At 37.1% G+C, this 20577-nt stretch overlaps 1 protein-coding gene across 47 annotated transcripts in view; it reads left to right on the top strand.

The window, feature by feature from the left end:
* The window catches only part of DLG2 (discs large MAGUK scaffold protein 2), a 1531179-nt gene that overhangs the window by 1093741 nt on the left and 416861 nt on the right, over positions 1–20577 (top strand). For 34 of the 47 annotated variants that reach the window (XM_072726063.1, XM_072726058.1, XM_072726052.1 and 31 more), the window contains one exon: positions 2007–2162. The exons of the other annotated variants lie outside the window; for them this stretch is intronic. In XM_072726063.1, coding sequence (XP_072582164.1) covers positions 2007–2162 — 156 coding nt within the window. The remainder of the gene's footprint in view (positions 1–2006; positions 2163–20577) is intronic. 47 annotated transcript variants of the gene reach the window in all.

The raw sequence follows: 20577 nt of genomic DNA, 5'->3' as shown, positions 1-20577 counted from the left end.
TTCATAAAGCTCAGTATATTAACAATTCAAAAACAGACTCCCCCAAAAATCAAAACAGCATTAAATCTGTTTTGAAAGATATATTTTAGTGTATAACTGAAAGCATCTTTCCTTTTACATCACACAGTGTGAATTACTTATAAAAACTGATAAAAACATTTCTTTTTTTTTTATAAAAACATTTCTTTCTTTTCCTTTGATAAAAACATTTCTTAAAAATGATCTTACAGCTGCCTTTTTTAAGGGCTGGTGTTTGTCATTATGAATTGTGTATACTCTATATAATTGATAAACAGAAATTGACAAACTCACTAGGTTTTTCTGAAAATGGAGCACTTGTCTGAACAAGAATATATGCTAGCTTCCATAAAGTGAGAAAAAAAATTGGCTCTTTCATTGAAGAACCTTTAAAATTATTCTTGTAGATGTTATTTTATTAGCCACTGAGATAGAGCAATCCAACTCCATTATAAAACACCTCATTTTACCACTGAGAGTTATTTGGATGACAAAATAAGTCTTTGGACTGTCCGTTCCTCAGCCCCTCTACTGTGTTGTAGAAAACAAATGAAATCAAGTCATCTCTTGCTATGTTAAGGAAGGCTTCGTGTTAGGGAAGAAACTAATTATCTAGGTAGTGTTAAGCCATGACTGGCCCACAGTAATACTATAAATTAGGTAAAGTTTATTTTCACTGCTTTGCTTATCCTCTCATCCCCCCTGCTCTGTTCAAGAAGCATTGACTGAGCAACTATAAGACATTAGGGACCACTTTGGGAGTTACAGAAACATGGACTGTGCCTTCACTGAGTTCACCATGGATACTTCTACTTTTGCTTAGGGATATGGCCACCACTTACTTTCCCTGATGTCTCATTGACCCAAGGGGTGCTCTCTCCCTCACCTGGGTCTGGCCTTGTGTCCACAGGCCTGTTTCCTGACCTGCTCCTTATCTTCCCACACAGACTATAGGAACTTCCAATTCCATTTGGATTTGGATCTTTCAATTCTTACCTTAAATGGAAGATATGGTAGCAATTTCAGGCTGTATGTTAAAATAGTGTGGTACAGAGTTGTGAGATGTTTGGTTTTTGTTTTTTTTTAATAACCAAGGACTTTGCAGTACATGCATGTTTGGCAAAGGTTATAGCTGAAATTTATCTGATCTCACTATGCACATTTGTAACAACTAAAAGATGCTGCTATTTTAGATAATGTTTTAGTATCTTCAGATTTATTCATTTAGAAGAAATTTTACTAAAGTGATTATCCTTCAAGTAGAAAACTCTCTGAAACTAATTGTTGGTAGGGCAATTTATAAGTAAATATATAGAGGAGTCACTGAGATCATATAAGCAGTTAGACTTCTAGTTAAGGCCAACCCCGCCCCCTCAAATTACTACATAAATATGTGAAGTTTTATCAATTTATTCATTCATATATGAATATAAAATATTTATGGAATGTGGACTGACTCTAAGTGGTTAACAAAATAAATGTAGTTTCTGTCCTCCTAAAATTTACAGGGTAGTGGGAGTGATAATTATAAATTAAGCAAAACAAACAAGATTATTTCATGCTCAGAAAAAATATTGAAGTATGGACAGGGTGCTGTGACAAATAACAAGATGTCTTGGCCAGTGGAGTCAGGAAGGTCTCTATAAAGTTTACATTAAAGAAGAAACTAAAGATGAAAATGGTGCCATGTCAGAGGAGCCCAAAGTTTGGCACTTCAGACTTCATTATCCAGAAAGGTATGGCATTTGTAAGTTGACTGTGACTCCATTGAGGTATCTGGCATCAGGATTTTCATCATGCCCAATTTCATCCAAAGTTCTAATTTCTAACCAAAGATACTGTTTCTTACAAAGACTTTTTCTCCAAGTCTAACAGCCTAAGGCATTGTTTGGGGTATTTGCTTTTGCATATGGTGAAATGCTGCTAGTAGCACAGTTGTTCGGTTTGTATGCTAACCGTGCGTCTCTCTCTTCCTCTTGTGTCACCAGGCCTCCGGAACCTGTTTACAGCACTGTGAACAAACTGTGTGATAAGCCTGCTTCTCCCAGGCACTATTCCCCTGTTGAGTGTGACAAAAGCTTCCTTCTCTCAGCTCCCTACCCCCACTACCACCTAGGCCTGCTCCCTGACTCTGAGATGACCAGGTACTGCATGCGCTTCCTCACTTCATCTTCTCGAATTGCATGTGCTTCAACAAGGATGAATGGGTAGAAGCCACCTCTGCTCACTTCTCTTGAACTTGACATCTTCCTCAGTGGAGAGATGTTCTGCTCGTTTAGTGCAATGGGAGAAATTAAGAACATTGCCCTTTTTTTTACCTAGTGTGATCACAGAGCACTCAAACATGATCACATGTTTTTCCAAATGTTCTTGGTTCCCATGCATTTTTAATAGGGTATTAATTATATTTTTCCAGAAGAATTAATTTTGGAATTTAATTAGCACTATTTCCCTCATATAGAAGGATGAAAGCATGTACTCAATACATTTTTGAATAATATTTAATAAGCACTTATTATGCTCCAGGCATAACATAGCCTAAGAATTCAGTACTATTATTGCCATTTAATATTTTAATGAAAATATTAAATTAACACTATACTTAGTTCACTCATTTAGATATTAAACAGTTTGCCCCAAACTACAGAATTAACTGGTTCTATCTAATCACAAAGAATTTTAACCTTATGGTTATCACGGTAGGTGTTTACCATGTTCTCTTGATTTAGTTACTCCCATTTTATATTGAAAAAACAAGGGTTCAAAGAAGTTAAGGCATTGTCCTTGGTATGATACTGCCAATAAATGCTGAGTTCAGATTTGGCTTAGAATGTTTTGAGTCTTTCCACGACTTTGTAAACAAATCATTCTAAGTCTGAAGGCTGGATATAATTCTAAAGTATATGTATGCTAAATAACAAAACCTCATCTTCACACAATAGTAAAAGTCACAGAGAGAGGAGAGTAATAAAGGAGAATCTAGTGTTCCTTAAGGTAGTTACAGTTAACTAAATCAGGAGATCTCAGTCATGATGTTCCTCCATATAATGAAGTGCTTATCTAGTTATGTTTTCGGATAGAATACCATCATATATTTTTATAATACTGATAAGATTGAGGAAATACAGATTTTAGAATGATTTGAAGTGTAAATGGATATACCAAGAGGGTCTCCTTAGAACATCATCTCTGTTTTTCTTTTATATTTCCAAAGGAAAAGCTAAAAGTCAGTTATTGGTCTTTCTAGAGGAGTTAAATAACAAATTTTAATTATACATAATATTTCTAGAAATACATGAGAAAATGAATTTTTGGCCATGTAATCAGCTGGGGCATTTTCACTAATTTGCAACAATTAAAGCCTAATAGCATTTTAGAATGCTTTATAAACATTCATTAAATCTTTGTATATTTTTAACAAATCATGAAACTACCTCTTGATACAACAATTTTGAAGCTAAGAAGGCAAAGTTAGCATAACAGAGGGAAGCAGAAGGTGCGCACACCTATAATAATGACTTCCTGGTATTTAGGCATCTATAATCAGCTGTGCAAAGTCAGCTAACACTTAGCTTTCCTCTGTGCCAGACATTTTGTTAAGTTCTTCTTACGAATTATATCTTGTAACCCTGACAAATCACCTTATGAGGTAGATGTTATCAATATCTTCATTTTACAAGTAAGAAAACTGAGGGTTAGAAGTTACCTGGCATGCCCGCGATCATCCGCTAATAAGTGGCAAGGCTGGGATTCAAACCCAGGGGACCATGGCACCTGCATCAGCACAGGCATGATGGCAGAGACGTCTTCGCTTGCTGGAAAAATTCTCCACCCATTTCATTTTTTCTCTCCTTTCTCTATTTTTATACTGCCTTCTCATCTCCCTTCTGGCTCAATGTTGATAACCCGTGCTCTCTATTTGATGACCCTAAAAGTCACATTCCTTGCATCCTCCTGGAGATTTTGATGCCTCCTCTCTTAAAACTCACCAACAACCATATGGTGGACTCTATCTCTTGTGTGGATCTACCAGAAACAATTCTATTTCCGTTTACTTTCTGTAATTTGTATTATGAAGACCATGGTTTTTTTTTGTTTTGTTTTTGCTTTTCCCAAAGTAAAAAAAAAATATATATATATATATATATATATATATATATATATATATATATTTATAGTATCATGTTGAATACGTGTGTTTCAGATGACATGCCTTCAGCAGCCCTGATATGCTCCAGTCTCCACCCCTCACCCTCCATCACCCCATTGGGAATTCTGTTTTCTAGTCTAATTCTGTCCCTTTCTTTTTCCCCCTCTTTCTTTTTTGTTTCATATCTTATCCTTCGTTTCAAAAAAGTCACACAAACACACACACACACACACACACACATTTTAGTGGCATTGTCACCAATACGCTGATACTAAAATTCTTGATTTCATCCCAATTTTCTCCCCTTCCACATTTTCCCAACCCAGTAAATGGCACATTCATCTACCTCATTGCTCAAGGCACAACTTGAGAACCATACCTAATACCTGTTCTCCCTCATATCCAGCATTCCATCTGTCTTCAAGTCCTATTGATTCTACCTCCAAAATGTCTATTCATTCTCCTCTATTTCTATTTCTAGCACTTGAACCCCAAGCCTCCATTATCTCCCACCAACAATAGCCTCCTAACTGGTCTCACCACTTCTGTTGTTGTCCTGATTTATTCTCAGTACAGCCAAGGTGATCTGTTAAAAAATACAGATCACATCTCTTTTTTTTTGCATTAGTATAAAATGCAAAGTTACTAATACAGCATCCAAGCTATGCATGACCTAGGCCTCTGCCTGCCTCTTAAACACCTCATTTCACTTCTCCCTTTGCTGATCACATGATTCACATTCACAAAATCCACTAAATCTCTTCCTATTTCAAGCACTTCACACATGCTCTTTCCCCAAACTGAAAAGCTCTTTACTACACTTTGCCTGGTTAACTCCTGGTCATCTTAGATTGAAGCTTAAATTGTACTCCCTCAGAAAATCTCCCTGAAAGAAAATCTGGTCCCCTATTATATTGTCTCTTTTTTTTCTCATAAGACTCAAGCAATTTATAATCATACATTTATTTATATGATTTTAAATCCAAACTCCTGTCTCACACTCAATGCTATAAGTTCACTAGGTGGAATTATGTCTGTTCTTTGCACTGCTAAACCCCTAACACTTAGCATCATGTCTGGCACAGCAGCAGCTGAAAACCTTTGAGTGATTAAATAAACATGGAAATAAGATCTGCAGACAAGCAAATAGATTCCTGTTTCAGGAACACATCATGGCTGAAAGCTGTGCTTTACTCAGGTCTTAAGGGTACATAAAACAACCCCATGAATGAATGAATTTGTGCGTTGAAACAACAGCAGACTAGAGCTCACTTTGTGTGCTGCACTTTCACCTTAAATTACCTCAATGGTCAGTACATTCATTAGGTAACTGTCCATTCTTCATGAAAACTGAGTATTCAGAGATTATTTACTTCCTCTGCAATGGAAAATATCACTCTGAGCAGATATTTTTTGAAATGCAGCCAATAATTCAAGGGAAAAGTTCAAGGGTTCTTGTTCCATTTTTGACATCATCACTTGCTTTTTTTCCACTGTGACCTTAAATAATCTGTAAAACATCAGAGGTACATGAAAACTTAGATGGACCAGCCCTTATTCAACTCTATAATGATAAGATACTCAAGCCACCGTCTTCATGAGTGTATATCTTACTTACTGGGGAATCTTCTGCCCCAAAAAGGATATTATAAGAATATATCTTTCAGTTCATTCAACCAAGATTTATCAAGCACTGACAAAGTGCAAGGTACCATACTAGGAAAACTTTTTACCAAAGTGTAAATGGAAAAAGACAACCAAAAGTGTTGAAAAAGATGCCTCACCTTTAAGGTGCAATTTTTTTTTTTAATTTACTTATTTACTATTTATTTATTTTAGGGCACTTGAGAATTTCCCACACACTATTTCAGAAGCACACATGTACTGGTATGACAGTAACGTCTCAGATTAGAATATGAGCTAGCTCTGTGAAAGTTAGCATGTGAAACCACCTTAACGTGTGTACCAGTTTATTCCCTAATTGGCATTCAGAAGAATGGATGCCACTCAGCAGAAGCAAGGAGAGCCAGTCATCTCTGTTCTATGCATTTCAATCAGAATATCCAAATTTTCAGCACTTTGATTTGATAGCAAACACCAGGAGTAGATTAATTGTATACACAATTACTTCCGTAACATTATCTAGAATAAAACAGAGTTGAAAGTTTTTCTTAGGAAAGCTCTTTAAATTACTTGACAAAGTGTCAGCTCCTAAGGCTGCAGATTATATTTAGAGTAATTGACTTTTCAGAACTTACGAAAGCAAGAAATGGGCAGAGCCTGGAATCAAACTAAAATTTGGAGCTCTGTGAAACACAAATGGGATTGCTGTAGGACTTCTTCTTATCCAGTACATCTTTCTCTTCAAAAAGAAAGAAAGAAAGAAAGAAAGAAAGAAAGAAAGAAAGAAAGAAAGAAAGAAAGAAAGAAAAAAGAAAGAAAAATGTTTTTGATATTGTAATTGGTTTTTCTACTTTGGGAGAATGGTACGTTATTCAGCTTTTGATATTCCTATAGCAAGGAAAATAGTATTTTTCCTGTTTCCTCAACACGTATGCCACATTTTCATTTGTCATTTTATATAGGTGGTGGTCCTAATTATTGTTATTTTGTAGTTGATAAACAGAGACTGAGATAAACCAGATGAAGACTATAAAGTATGTTGGCAGATTTGGGGTAGGAAATGGATTCTGAGGCATTAGATAATCATAAAACATCTTTACTCATTGAAGAGTATATATTCATGGGATTTCTACTAGGTTCCAGGCATTATCCAGGATTCTGGGGATTCAAAGGTGAACAGGATACCGTCCATCCTTTTCCTTAAACCGTTCAAAGACATGTAAATGAAGAAGTCATTACTGTGCATTTGATGTATATATGCTAAAGGCTCTTCATTTCTCCAATGTACCTAATTTCAAGGTAACCAAAATCAGACTACCATAAAAGGTAGCAGTAGAAACAAGCATGATCTTAGACTGTCCCTTCTGCAGAAGGTGAGCATATACACAGGAATGTTCTCCACTCACACTTTGTTTCATCAGTTTCTAATATTTGTAAGATGTTATTTATAGGAGACTTATCATTACCTTCTCACAGGTCCATTTGCTAGTCTAGCTTCTAACTATTCCCTACAGAGCTTAGAATTCATGTATAATTCACTCCCTTTGTAGAAGTCATAAAGTTGGCAGCCTCAATCCATTCCCAGCCTTGGAACATAGAGCAAGATCTTTATCTCACAAGACCTCAGCCATATGTTATGGTGGCCTATCTTTGGCAAGCTCCCTCTCCTTGCAAAATAATAGAAAATTTATGTGGGGCTTTAATGTTTTAACTGTCTCAAAGTCTGTAAATCCAAAATCAGATATAACTTCTAGACATAATAATGCCATAAAAGAACTAGATGTGAGTCTCTAAAGGTAAGCAGGACAGGAATCATTTAACTCTGCCTCTGTTTTTCTTAAAGTTTTCAGAAAGACACTGAGCTCATCAATGAAGGAAGAAATGTGTTTGAAGTTAAAGAAGTGTAGCTCAGAGTTAAGCCCCACAGTATAAAAGCATAGTAGGCTCTGGGACTCAAGGCATTTCCATGTGGGTTATTGGGTGGGTGATGAAGTTGGAATTACAGGCTGCTACACATCATAGAGGACCTTACTTGCCAAGCTGAAGATTTTGGACTTTATCCTGCAAGCAGTAAGGAGTTGTTGAAGAGGTTTCAAGCTGAGTGAAGACATAATTTGATTTGTGTTTTTAGAAAGATCACTCAGTCAACTGTGTAGAAAGAGTTTGAAGGCAGGGAGACTAGTTAGCATATCCACTCCAGTTGAAATCATGAAGAACTGAACTGAAGCTGTAGAGATAGACATAGTGAATTCAGAATTATTTATCACATGAAATGTGTGGTACTTAGTGATTCTTTCAAGGGCATGAATTTTCTGGTTTGGGTTATGTGTTAGCTGAGTACATCATCTCTTCTCAGACAGTGAGCACTCTTGTCCACAATAAATGTATTATTTTTCACAATAAATGCATTGAAACATAAAACTCTGTAGGCGGAAACTCGGCGGAAGGAAAAGAAGGCAAAACGTACTAGAAGCTCTCTTCTTTGAGTTGGTGGCGACCTGATGTCATTGAGCTGGGGTTATGTCCAGACTGTCTAGGGCTGAGGCCTTCCCTTCCCCATACTAAGCACTTAGATTTAGCTAACCCCTTCATCTTTCTCAGAGCCTCAATTCACTCATCAGAAAAGAGGGGAAATCATCCTGTCTGTGCTATTCTCTTCATAGGATTATTGTTAGGATCAAGGGAAATGGAGCAAATGAATTTTTATCTGGGCACTATCCACATTAGTCATTATTAATTGTTTCTATATGCTCATTCTACTTTAGAGCCTTAAGCTATATATTTAGTTTTAGTGCTATCACAAATCAGGTGAAAAATATTTGTCAGTATAGGTAAACCCCCTGAGACCATAAGAAAGCTGTCAATGCTGATTCTGTCATTCTTAGCAGTCCTTCTTGTCACCGTAGGCAAAGTCCCATATATCTCCTTTTATTAATATATAGGCTCGCTGTAAAACATGGCATATTTTTAAAGCAGTATGTGACTTCACAGTTCTATGAGATAATTTTCTTTTTTATCTACTCATGCACCAGTGTTTCTATCCTGCATGTGCCTTTTGAGGAATGTAGACAAAATAACAGCAACTCTCTGGAACACAGATCAGTAGCTGGACACTTCACAAACATACCTTACTGTTTCTGATAATCCCAACAGCCTTGCGAAGTGTGGGTTTTGATCTAGCACATGGAGGGGCCAGGACTTTAATCAGGGCATGCCCGCACCCAAGCTTCCGCTCCCATGGTGCCTTACTCCCTCTCTTGTGTGCACCCCATGTCTTCTCTCTCAGTCCTCTGCATCACCCATCTATCCTGCCACCAATCTGTGGTGCCACCAATCTGCTCACACAATTTAATCTGGGAAATAGAACCATTAAAAAAAAAAAAGAAAGGAAGAAAGAAAGACACTTAACAAATCATTGACCTTCTTATGCCCTTAAAAGGCTGATAAAATCTTAAAGAATTCTTAATTTCATTTTTAATTAAAACCTGGAGAGGAAACCCTCTGGGGCATGGCTCATAAGGCACAGCCCCTTCCTGGTTTATGCAGCAGCTTCTTCAAAGGCCTTCACTGCCTTTTTGAAATAGGTGATCACTAAGCCCAATTTGAATTAAGGAAAATAAGGAGAGATTAACTGACTCCCACAAAGTCACAGAGGCTACTCTTGCCACATTACATTTTATATCTTCTTCTTTCCACAAAGTGATAAATATGCAAGGATTCACAGTGAAAAAAGCACACTTTGCTTTGAAATTAAAGCATTCTGTATATGGATTTTTTTTTCAAAGAATTTATTTATTCATGAGAGACAGAGAGAGAGAGAGAGAGGCAGAGACACAGGCAGAGAGAGAAGCAGGCTCCATGCAGGGAGCCCAATGTGGAACTTGATCCTGGGACTCTAGGACCACGCCCTGGTCTGAAGGCAGGTGCTAAACCACTGGGCCACCCAGGGATCCCCTGGATATTTTTTTTTAAATATCACTTATTGTTGCCCTTCACTCTTTTTCTATTATTAAGGAGGAGATGTTCTTTCATTAAGAATTAAAAAACATTTTTTAAAGCCCATTTAAAATTACATTGTGAGTGTAAAAGAGGAAGGAAGGCAAAGAACTCACCCTGTTCCAAAAGCTCTTATTTACCCCTCATGATGCACCCGGTCGGTTGAGAGTAGGAGGCTTGGAAGAGCTGGAAAACAAACCCAGATTGGTCTGATTCCAAAATTCCCATTCTGTGATATTCAAATAACTCTGTAATGAAACAATCTAATTTTCTTTTTATAAAAAAAGCCAGATTATTTACTGAGACGTTATGAATATTTTCACTTAGTTTTAGTATGCATTTTTGTGTTTTGAGAGCAATCTTCATATTAACTTTAGTAAGCATTATATTATTGAGTAGCAATAAGAGATTGAAGAATAAGCATAATTTCAAAAGCAGTCTTCTCTGAGGGAAAGTAGCTGTGAGAAAATGCTATGCAAAATCACTATAGCAACAGATTATAGGAACTCAGAAAGAATCAAGACAGTAACATTAAGCCTTCACACCCACAGCAGAGATGTTAGTTAAAACCACTAACATGTAGTGAGTGCTTTTATGTGTGAAGCACTATTCCAAACTTTTATATGTACTCACTCATTTATCTTCATAACAACCTATGAGGGGAAAGAAAAACAACCCATGAGGTAGGTGTGATTATTCTAATTTTATAGGAAAATTATGGTACATATTTTAACAAATGGAAACAGTGGGATGAGATAGTTTTAATTAAGCACATCAGGACTTATATATTCAGAATATTAATTTTATTAGACAAGATTTTGTCTGTTTCATTTACTCTTGTTCCCTATGCTGAAAATGATTCCTGGCATGTAGTACTAACAGTAATAGTGGTGGTGATGATGATGACAAAGAAAACAATCACTCTCATTTATAAAATCTTATTATGCACCAGGATGCACTTTACACAAATTAGCTTATTAATACTCACAGCAATCCTGGTAAGCGTGTGTTACTAATATCCCCGTTTTGCAAGGGAAGAAGTTTGGTCTAGAGAGATTGAGTGACCTGTCTAAGGTCACACAGTTTAGATTTGAATCCAAGCAAGCTGGCACCAGAATCAGGACTTAGAAAAATGTACTCAATAAATATTTATTGAATGTTGTCCTCAAACATAATATTCCTCGAGTATTAAATTCTCTCTGAGAAAAAAGTACACTCATCTAACTGTAGTAAGATTTCAATAGATTCTGTTTGAGAAAAAAGTAAACTTCATTTAAATACAGTCAAATTTCAATAGATAGGTAACCAGATAGATAGGTGAGTATCTGATTAAGAATGTGGACTGTGGAATCATAGGGTTAGAGTTTGCATCCTGCCTCCTTAACTCCCTGGTTGTACAAACTGGAGCAAATGACAACTACTCAGAGCTTATGTATCCTCATCTATGTAATAACAATAATTGTGGTATCCTTCTCATGGGGTTGCTATAAGGATTTAATGAGATTCCACGGAAAGTGCTAAAAGCAATGCCTGATAAGTATCAAGTGCCCCATTAGTATTATTATTGTTACAAGTGAATATATATTAAATACATAGACATATTATGTGACCCAAAATACATACCTCAGGCTGAAGGGGGAATGAATTCTTAAAAGGCTGTTTTCATTCATGGACTGATGATGAGTCCCATGAATTATAAAGGGAGATGAATTTTAAGATTGGCCGTATGGAAAGAGGGGCTGTGTGAGACTACTTATATTTATATAGCGATCTAAGTATTTTAGAATGCAGAATTTTGTTTTGATTAAGGGATCAAAACTTACCTCTCAGAGCAGAGAAAATAAATCTTCCATTTCAACTCTTTAATTCAGTTTCATAGACCTTAAGCTCATATGAAGTTTAAAGGATCTCTTGAACAGGGTTTTTTAAGTCAGCAGGGATGTGTGTTCCAAATTGAATACTAAAACCTAAAATCACTTTCTTCCAGAGAAAATGAATACATTGGAGGGTAAAGAGGAATTTTATGGTTTGCTTTAAAAGGGGAGGATGTACTAAGCCTCTGTAATCAAGCTAGAGCTTTTGTCCAAATTTTAAAGTCTCCCCTTCTTCTGGAAGGACAAAATGTTCCAGGGCCCAAATGTGACATGATAAACAGAGTTCAGATGGGATTTCAGCCCTTGCTTCTTGCCCTGCCCAAGTGTTTTCCTGAACAACCTGACCAACAAAAGGGATTGACCTAGACTGAGGATGAGTATGGGGCTAAGAAATAAGAATCTTAGTTCTCTTTGATATTTCTCTGTCTCTCAAATTCATTCTAATGTTCTGCTTCCTTTCTTATGCCTCTGGCATAATTACAAGGATTTCATCCTGTCCAATCTTTATATGTTCCAGATGAGGAAACTGTCACTCAAACTACAAATATGTATTAAATGCCTATTATATGGTTGGTACCTCTGGGGATAGATAAATCAGACATAGTCACATCCTACTCTCAGGAGGTTTAGGGACCACTGGGCCCAGAGAGTTTCTTTTGTGGATATAACTGACAGCCACTAGTAATGCTTAAAAAAAAAAAGAAAGAAAGAAAAAGTAGAAAAAGCCTAGAAATTTATTATGAATTGCCTTTTCAAATATGTGTGAGTTTTACTTAGCATTGGGCTTTATTTATTTTGAAGCCCTCCTGATTTCTCGTAGATATCAGTTAGAGGTTTGTATTCATAGGTTTTCAGGCATTCAGACCTTTTTTCATGTGAAATCTGAAGGTCAAGCGGCAGTCCAGATTTCCTTCCAGTTCTCCCCACTCTCATATGATAGGTTACTTGATAAGTTCTTCCTGTCTTGCTATCACTGGAATTGTAAGTAGGCCTTAGGCTGCACTGGGCATGAGGGAAGGGACTGCGTAAAAAGTCTGACCAGATTCCCACCAGTATAATTGCCAGAATTCTGAGACTCTCCTTCCCCTACTTGCACAATCTTTTGGTGACTTATAAATTGTCCTGGACAACCATTTCCATAGTTTTACAGTATGGCCTCTTCCTATTGTTTCTTCTTAGGACACCCTTCACTTAAAACACCCTTGTCCCTGTCTCTGCCTCTTAGAATGATGCTATTTCAGATGTATATCTCCATTTCCGCCATTGTCCACATTGGCACTTTCTGCCTAGGCTAGACTTGTAGAAGCTGGGTAGTGTTTGGCAGGGACCATTGCCATCCCTGTTTCTGTTCCTGTCTTCCATAGCAGCTCGTTTCTTGTCCCAAGCAGATTCCTGCCCTTATCTGCATACTGGAGCCTTTTCTTCTGGAATCCTTGTGGCCCGCAAAAAAGAGCCTCTAATCAAGACTCCCCAGCAGAGAAAGAAAAGACACAGACTTTTCTTGGTTGAAGAGCATTAATATTCACATTAATATTCAGTTTCCAGAGCATGAAACCTTTTTCAGAAGGTGACTTACTTTTTAAAACTCCAAAGTTGGATACACCTGGGTAGCTCAGTGTTTGAGCGTGATCCCGGGGTCCAGGGATCAAGGCCTGCATCAGGTTCCCCGAAAGGGGCCTGTTTCTCTCTCTGCCTATGTCTCTGCTTCTCTCTGTGTGTCTCTCATGAATAAATAAATAAATAATATTGAAAAAAGAATTGAAAAACTCAAAGTTAAAAAAAAATTGTAGCAGGAGGATGGGGATAGTGACTGTGGGAAATCAGGACCGTGGGGAGGAGGTGAATGCCTTGTCCAATGATGCTTCTGGTGCCTGCTGGCATCTACTTTGTCAGGGCTTCCTTCAACTTCTGGTCAAAGACCCCCTATAAATCACAGCTCCACATTACTGGTTGTCTTTCCTGAGTCCTTATCTAAGCATATAGTGTTTTTTTTTTTTTCTCCTTTTCTCTATATTATCTTTTAGTGTATCCCATACCCCTGACATACCCCTCGATGAGGCCTCTCTCTTGGAGTATCAAGGGGGCCCCTCTGTTTCCCTGGGTCCACAAGTGGAAATCTACATATGCTCAAGATGCAGGCTCTTTCTATCTCCTCTTCCCTCTCAAGTTGTTGCAGTTTTCAGACTCTTCCTTTCTTCTTGCAAGGTCCAAAGTCAGCTATAAAAGAACCTGGCAAATGATCTTTAATTCTTCTTTATGTACTTCTATCCCATACTGGCCAGGGGAATAATGAACATCACAGAACAGTCCAAGTCGGGATCCCTGGGTAGCTCAGCGGTTTAGCGCCGCCTTCACCCTGGGTGTGATCCTAGAGTTCAGGGATCAAGTCCCACATCAGGCTCCATGGGTGGAGCCTGCTTCTCCCTTTGCCTGTGTCTCTGCCTCTCTCTCTCTCTCTCTCTCTCTCTCTCTGTGTGTCTCTCATGAATAAATAAATAAAATCTTAAAAAAAAAAAACAAGAACAGTCCAAGTCAATTCGCAAATTTTTCTCTGGTAATAAGTCTGTGTAACATAAAAACAAGGTATCTCTGTGTCACCTCATTATGGGTAAAAACCATGTTGTATATTGTCCATGTGACACATGAGCATATAATAGACATTCAGTAGAATGACAAATGGTAGGTATTCCCCTAGAACAGGATTCACTTTTCAAAGGGGGAATTTGCATTTAGTGAAAGCTCTTCTCCAGGCTGAGGGCAATGCATAGAAGACTTCACAGTTGGATAAAAATCCTTCTCTCTGGATCATATTTCACCTTTATTCTCTTAGGAGAAGGAGATTCATGTGTTTTTTTCTGAGATTTCTGAGTTAGGCCACAGACACAGATTTTTTTTATCCTACCTATTATGCACTAGGTAATGTATACCTTTTGTTAAAGTCTGTTTCATTTGTACTCTACATATGTGTATTCCAGATGCTCTTAAGAAGTCAAATCATATGTGGATTCCTCAAACATGTCCCACAGGGGGTGGGTCATTGAAATGTGTACTACTAGACTTTCAGAAACAGGATCAAGGTCCACAGTAAGCAAGCCTCTTAGCAACTCTGATTGACCCTGTGAAAGGTAATAAAACAAAAATCAATTCAACAAACTTAGAAGATGGAAAAGGAATAGATTAAGACTTGCAAAAGGACTTTATTTTCAATACCAGTCACCCTGAAAGTTTGCTTAACATACTAAGTAAATGTCAGTTTTGGCAAGGTGAGGGTAATTACCATTCCCTTCCTCTAATGTTCCTTCTACCAACTCTAAAGAAAAAGAAATGAGAAGTAGCATATGTTGCAAATAAGCCCAAAGCTAATAGTATATTCTCAGTCTCATCAGCATCATTAAATCATAGAATGCTTTTTTGGAAAAGGTTAGAGAAGATTGCATCCAAATACTTAAATTTTTTTGAGAAAGTAAGTCCAGAAAAACTGAGAGACTTACCCAAGGTCTCAGAATCACACATGTACTTTGTGGCGGGTATAGAACTTCGATCAGAGACATCGGGAGCCACTGCTTTTTCTTCCATGCCAGGTTGTAATTTTAACACAACCTTCCAGAATGTTTCATGCTCAGAAATATTACATACATAGACCAAGCCTGGAAGGAAATAAAACTACAACCTCAGGATAACAGGTTATCTTAAAGAAAGAAATTTGTTATCTTTTATTTCATACAATTTTAAATTGTTTTCATTGTTTATAACTGGTATGTGTAAGTTTTATTAGTAAAAATTAAAGAATCCACTGTTCAGACTCAGCAGTTCCAATGCTAGGTATACACCCAAGAGAAATGAAAACGTATGTCCACACAAAACCTGTATACAGTGTTCACAGCAGCATTATTCATAATAACCAGAAGGTGGAAACTGTCCAAATGGATAAATAGCATGTGATATATTCATATAATGTAATAATATTCTACCAGGAAAAGGAATGAAATACTGACATATGCTACATGTCTGAACCTCGAAAACATGTCAAATGATAAAAGCCAGTCTCAAAGGACCACATATTATATGATTTCATTTATGTAAAGTGACCACAGCAGGCGTACCTACAGAATCAGAAGGTAGATTGGTGATTGCCTAGAGCTGGATAGGGAGGTGCAGAAATCGAGAGTGAGTGATATGGGTATGGGATTCCTTTTGGGGGTTATAAAAATGTTTTAAAATTAGATTGTAATGATGGTTCCACAACTCTGTTAGTATACCAAAAGCTGCTGAATGATGCACTCTAAATTGATGAATTTATGGTATGTGAATTATATCTCAATAATGCTGCTAAAATTCCCATTGAACAGTTAAATAATTCACACAGCAACATGAAACTAGGACTATGTCCTTATAACCTCAAGTATTCAGACAAAAGTAACAAAAAACATGCTTAAAATTTTAAATGATTTTCCTACCCTATGACAGATAACTCCGTAAATTATTCAGAGGATTTAGAAGTCTTCAGACTTCTCACATTTTTAGTAGGGCTATAGCTCTCATTTACTAAATACCAACCTTGTTAGTTATTTTGCAAATGTAATCACTAATCCTTACAATAAATCTACAAAAGAGATATTTTTATCACTTCTTTACTGATGAAACCAATAGCTGACAGGGCTGACGTTTGAATCCAGTTCCATTTGCTTTTACTGTACCACAGCCATCATCCCTTTATATAAAAAGTGATCCTTAAAACTCTCCTTCCCAGCTAGAAGAATTGTCTACACTCTCCCTTCCTTTAATCCATTAACTCTTCAGGGCTCTGCAGCCAAATTTCACCCTAGCCTTCTACTGATATATTATTTTTCAACAAGATTACCAAGATTCTTTTTCTAAATCCAGTAGAAACTTCTTATCCCTTTCACATTGTATCTTCTGTTCACTCTCTTTATGGCTTGCTTCTTTGCAAAAACTATAGTAAACTTAGTACTTTATGGTTCTGGCACCAAAACATTTTCCTAGATTTTTCCTACTGATTCATTTTAAGTTGATCTCTAAGTGTTGTATCAATGTATCTTGAATTCTTGAATAATTCCTTTGCAGTCTTTCCTTATTGCTTCCTCTTTAGAATCCATCTAGAATCAAACTCTCTGTACTTTCTATCACTTTGCCGCACTATAGCCCATATGGGGCCTTCGGTGATACACATCTGATTTTGTCCCTGCCCTGACTAATCCTCTCATATGCCTGCCTTTCATGCATATCCATTCCTTTTGCAGTTCCTAAAGGAAAACAACAACAACAACAACAACAACAACCACTGTCTCCCTATCTTCAGGTCCTGACTCATGTTTCTCTCATTTTTAAACTCCTCCTCTCTAAACAAGTACACATAGCAGTCACCAGGCCACCTCAGTGCCAGCTCCCCCTCACAGATCTCTTCACCTGGGGAACTAACAAACCTAGGAAACACATTCTGTGTGGTACCACTGGAAACCTCTTTGTGATGCTCTCATCCTGGGTAGGGGGCCCTCCCCCATCTTTCTAAAGCTATAGAACTCAGCCTACTGTATTATTGTTAGTATTATTTGATTTTTTTTAATCCATCTCATTAGCTAGACTGAGCCCCTTGAGCTCAGGAACCATGTTTTAATCATTTCTGTATTTTTGGTGCCCAGCAATATACCTGGCAAGTATTAACCCTTGGTTTTAAAAAAGACAATAAAAATTATTTAAGTCATTATTAATTTATGTATCCAATAAATATTTAGAAAGCCCTATATTCAATGAGCCTGTGACAAGCTCTGTGCTGTGCATTGGGAATACAAAGACTGATTAAACATAGCCCCTTACCAAAGGGGCTCAGTCTTATAGAAGGGTCCCTAACAGGCAGAGAAACAATAGAATCTCATACAGTATATGCTATATAGAAGGCATATGTTGAGAGGGTATCAAGAAAGGAGAGTGTTAATTCATTAACATGATTAAAATGGGAGAGAAATTAAGGAATGTACATATCCACATCCACAAATGCACACACTCATGCATGCACATATATTAGTGACACTCGGAAGTCTACAGGATATTAACTAATGGGGTCAGTGATTACATTTAACTTGAAATGAAATAGGTCTTTCTTGAATATACCCATAGGCCTCTCTGCCTTTTTTATTTTAAGATGTTATTTAGTTTAGAGAGAGAGTATGCGAGCACTTGTAGTGTGGAGAGGCAGATAGAGAGGGACAAGCAAACTGCTCGCTGAGCAGAAAGCCCATGGGGCCTCAATCCCAGGACCCTAAGAGCATGACCTGAGCTGAAGGCAGATGCTTAACCAACTGAGCCACCCAGGCGCCCCTATGCCTCACCTTTTCCGCTGCCTAAATTGCCTTGTTAAGCTACTTCCTAACCATTGATGAAGCCATAGACATATAATAAAACATTTTATTCTACATAATTCCAATACTTCTGAATATTCTCAGAGTTTTCTCAAATTCAAGTGCATATACTCGTGCTGGTTCATGGTCTAATTTCTACTGTCTGGAGCAAAATGCAGGAAAAAGACTTTGCAACGTATCCATATTAGATTGCCTTCCACCCTTCCTTGGGAAGAATCCTTCCTGAAAGTATGATCTTCCTCTAACTCTAGTGTTAAATATACTTTATTTTATGAAACTATGGTGATATTAGATGATAGCTATTGTATTCTTCTCCTTAATTTGAAAAACTGAGAGGTGGATTTGTCTCCAGCATTGTGTATTTAAATTGTTCCTGTTACCATGTGCTCTTGACACAGCTCCCAATCACCTTTTCAAATCAGCAAGCACCCTTTTGCTGTGTCTTTTTTTGGTATCCCCATCCACGACCTTTAGTAGACTCTGTATTTAAATATCCAGTTGGTTCCGACTTACAGTTTTGACTGTGGACTCTCTCTAAAAGCCTTCAGATTGAGGCTTGCAGCCTACAGGCTTGACACCTTGAATGCCCAAACAAAATAGCTGTCAAATATGACCACCGAGCCATAAATTTGATAATTACCATACATAGAAGTCATCATAAGCAGCATTCCTTTAATGTACATTTTGGAGGTTTGTAATCTATCATTAATAACTTTTCACATCTCTCAGTCTAACAAAGTGAAATATAGTTCAATGACAGTTTTATTTTTTTCTTCCTTTGTTTTTAAAATATAGCTGTGGTGCACATTTGCCTTCATCTGCTATCAGCACCCCTTCCCCAGCAAGTCACATTATATAAATGCAGAATATGATTGCTATTTTTGCTTTTGTGTTTTGTTTGTTTCTGTTTTAATAATTCTTGCAGCTACTCTAAGCTGCTTATGTGATAACCTTTGGGGTAGAAATGAATAAATTCTCTGTTTAACTTTCAAAACACCAAAATAAGGAAACATTTTATAAATGCACTAAAGAAACTTTTTTGCTTTTCTCTTAGAGACAGACGTAAAAGTGTCATTTTATTTCCTATGGTTTCTTGCTCTAAACTGACCATCAGTATTTTAGTTGATTGATTACAAAATACTAGCCTTATGAAGGAATTTTTTTTTGCAGCTTTGATTCTGCTAGATATAAAAGTAAAGTGATTTGATAGCTCTCTATCATTAAATATTATGAGGCTAACATGTTGGAAAATGCAGTTGGGAATTTCAGTGGCAACAGAGGCCAGCAGTAACACATGGAAAGGATAATTGTGCTGTAGAACCAACATTCTTAAGTGTCACCCACTAATACTGTATATGCAGAGGAGCTGGTTTGAAATAGAAAGGAAAAATCCCACACATTTATTAAAAAAATTTTTTTTAATTAAAAAAAAAACCTTAGTTCACAAAAACATACACTCGAAGACAAGATACTGACGAATAGAAAATTGTAGGTTTGGCTTCTTAATTCTGCTAATATGAAGCCGTAATCTGGAGACAAAAATAATCATGGTCAAAGCAATATAACATTATAAAAGACTTTTTTCTTTTTTAACCAAGCCTACATCTTTGTTTTGAATTATCATTAATTGACTTCTAAATTCAGGCAGCTGTCTCTGCCGTCATTTTCTTCCCTGCACTTCTGCCGATCCTAAACTAAGCTGCTTTCTCCATTCCTCTCGAATTTTTAAAATTCTATTGTACCAAAATCTAGCCCAAGGATTTACCACTTCCACGAATCTTTCCCTGAAAATTCCCACCTATGTGGCTCCCTACATTCTCTGAAATTATATCATGTTGTCCCCACTCTAGGTCACATTATCACCACTTGATTAAAAATTGTCTTACATTATTCACAAATAATTCATTTCTATACTCTTGTCTCACTCTATTGTAAGCCTCTTGAATATAGAGGCCTTTGCTATTAATTTTTAGTGATTCTTAAACCCTAAAATAGTGGCAAACGTAGTAGGTACTCAAATATTCAGTGTTTTATTTTCAGTAATCTTCGCTGCAGTGATAGCTGGCAGGAGGATCAATGGCAGCTGGAATGTATTGTCAAAGTATCTGTATGAAAACCAGAATTTGCTGTAATTTACTATCACTGTACTTTTTTCCTAAATAGTCTTTTGTTGCAAACATTGAAACAACAAGGAAATCAAATTCCCCATGGTGCTTCTAGGACCTGTCCAGTTATTAATGTCTCATAGAACCTTGACCCCTTTAGCAGGAGAAGAATTAAACCTCAGTGAAATCACTTAACCAAATATTTTCTTCATTCCAGAGTTGTTGGCTTTGAGGTTGCCGTGTGTCGCTCTGACACTCTAAAACCTTTCTCCCTTAAAACCAGACTTTTCTTCTTGTGTCACAGCATAGTACGTGTGTACTTTTTCCATGCACGTTAACTGCTCAGATAGCCCATCATAGCACTCAACAGCTGCAGTCCTCCTACAGGTTTGACACCTTTCCAGTCCACCTCTTCGATGTAGCATGCATTCCAC

This window comes from Vulpes vulpes, chromosome 11 (assembly GCF_048418805.1).
Source record: "Vulpes vulpes isolate BD-2025 chromosome 11, VulVul3, whole genome shotgun sequence".
In the NCBI taxonomy this organism is placed as follows: Eukaryota; Metazoa; Chordata; class Mammalia; order Carnivora; family Canidae; genus Vulpes; species Vulpes vulpes.
The sequence above is the reverse complement of the archived record's forward strand: the minus strand, read 5'-3'. Positions and strand labels throughout refer to the sequence as shown.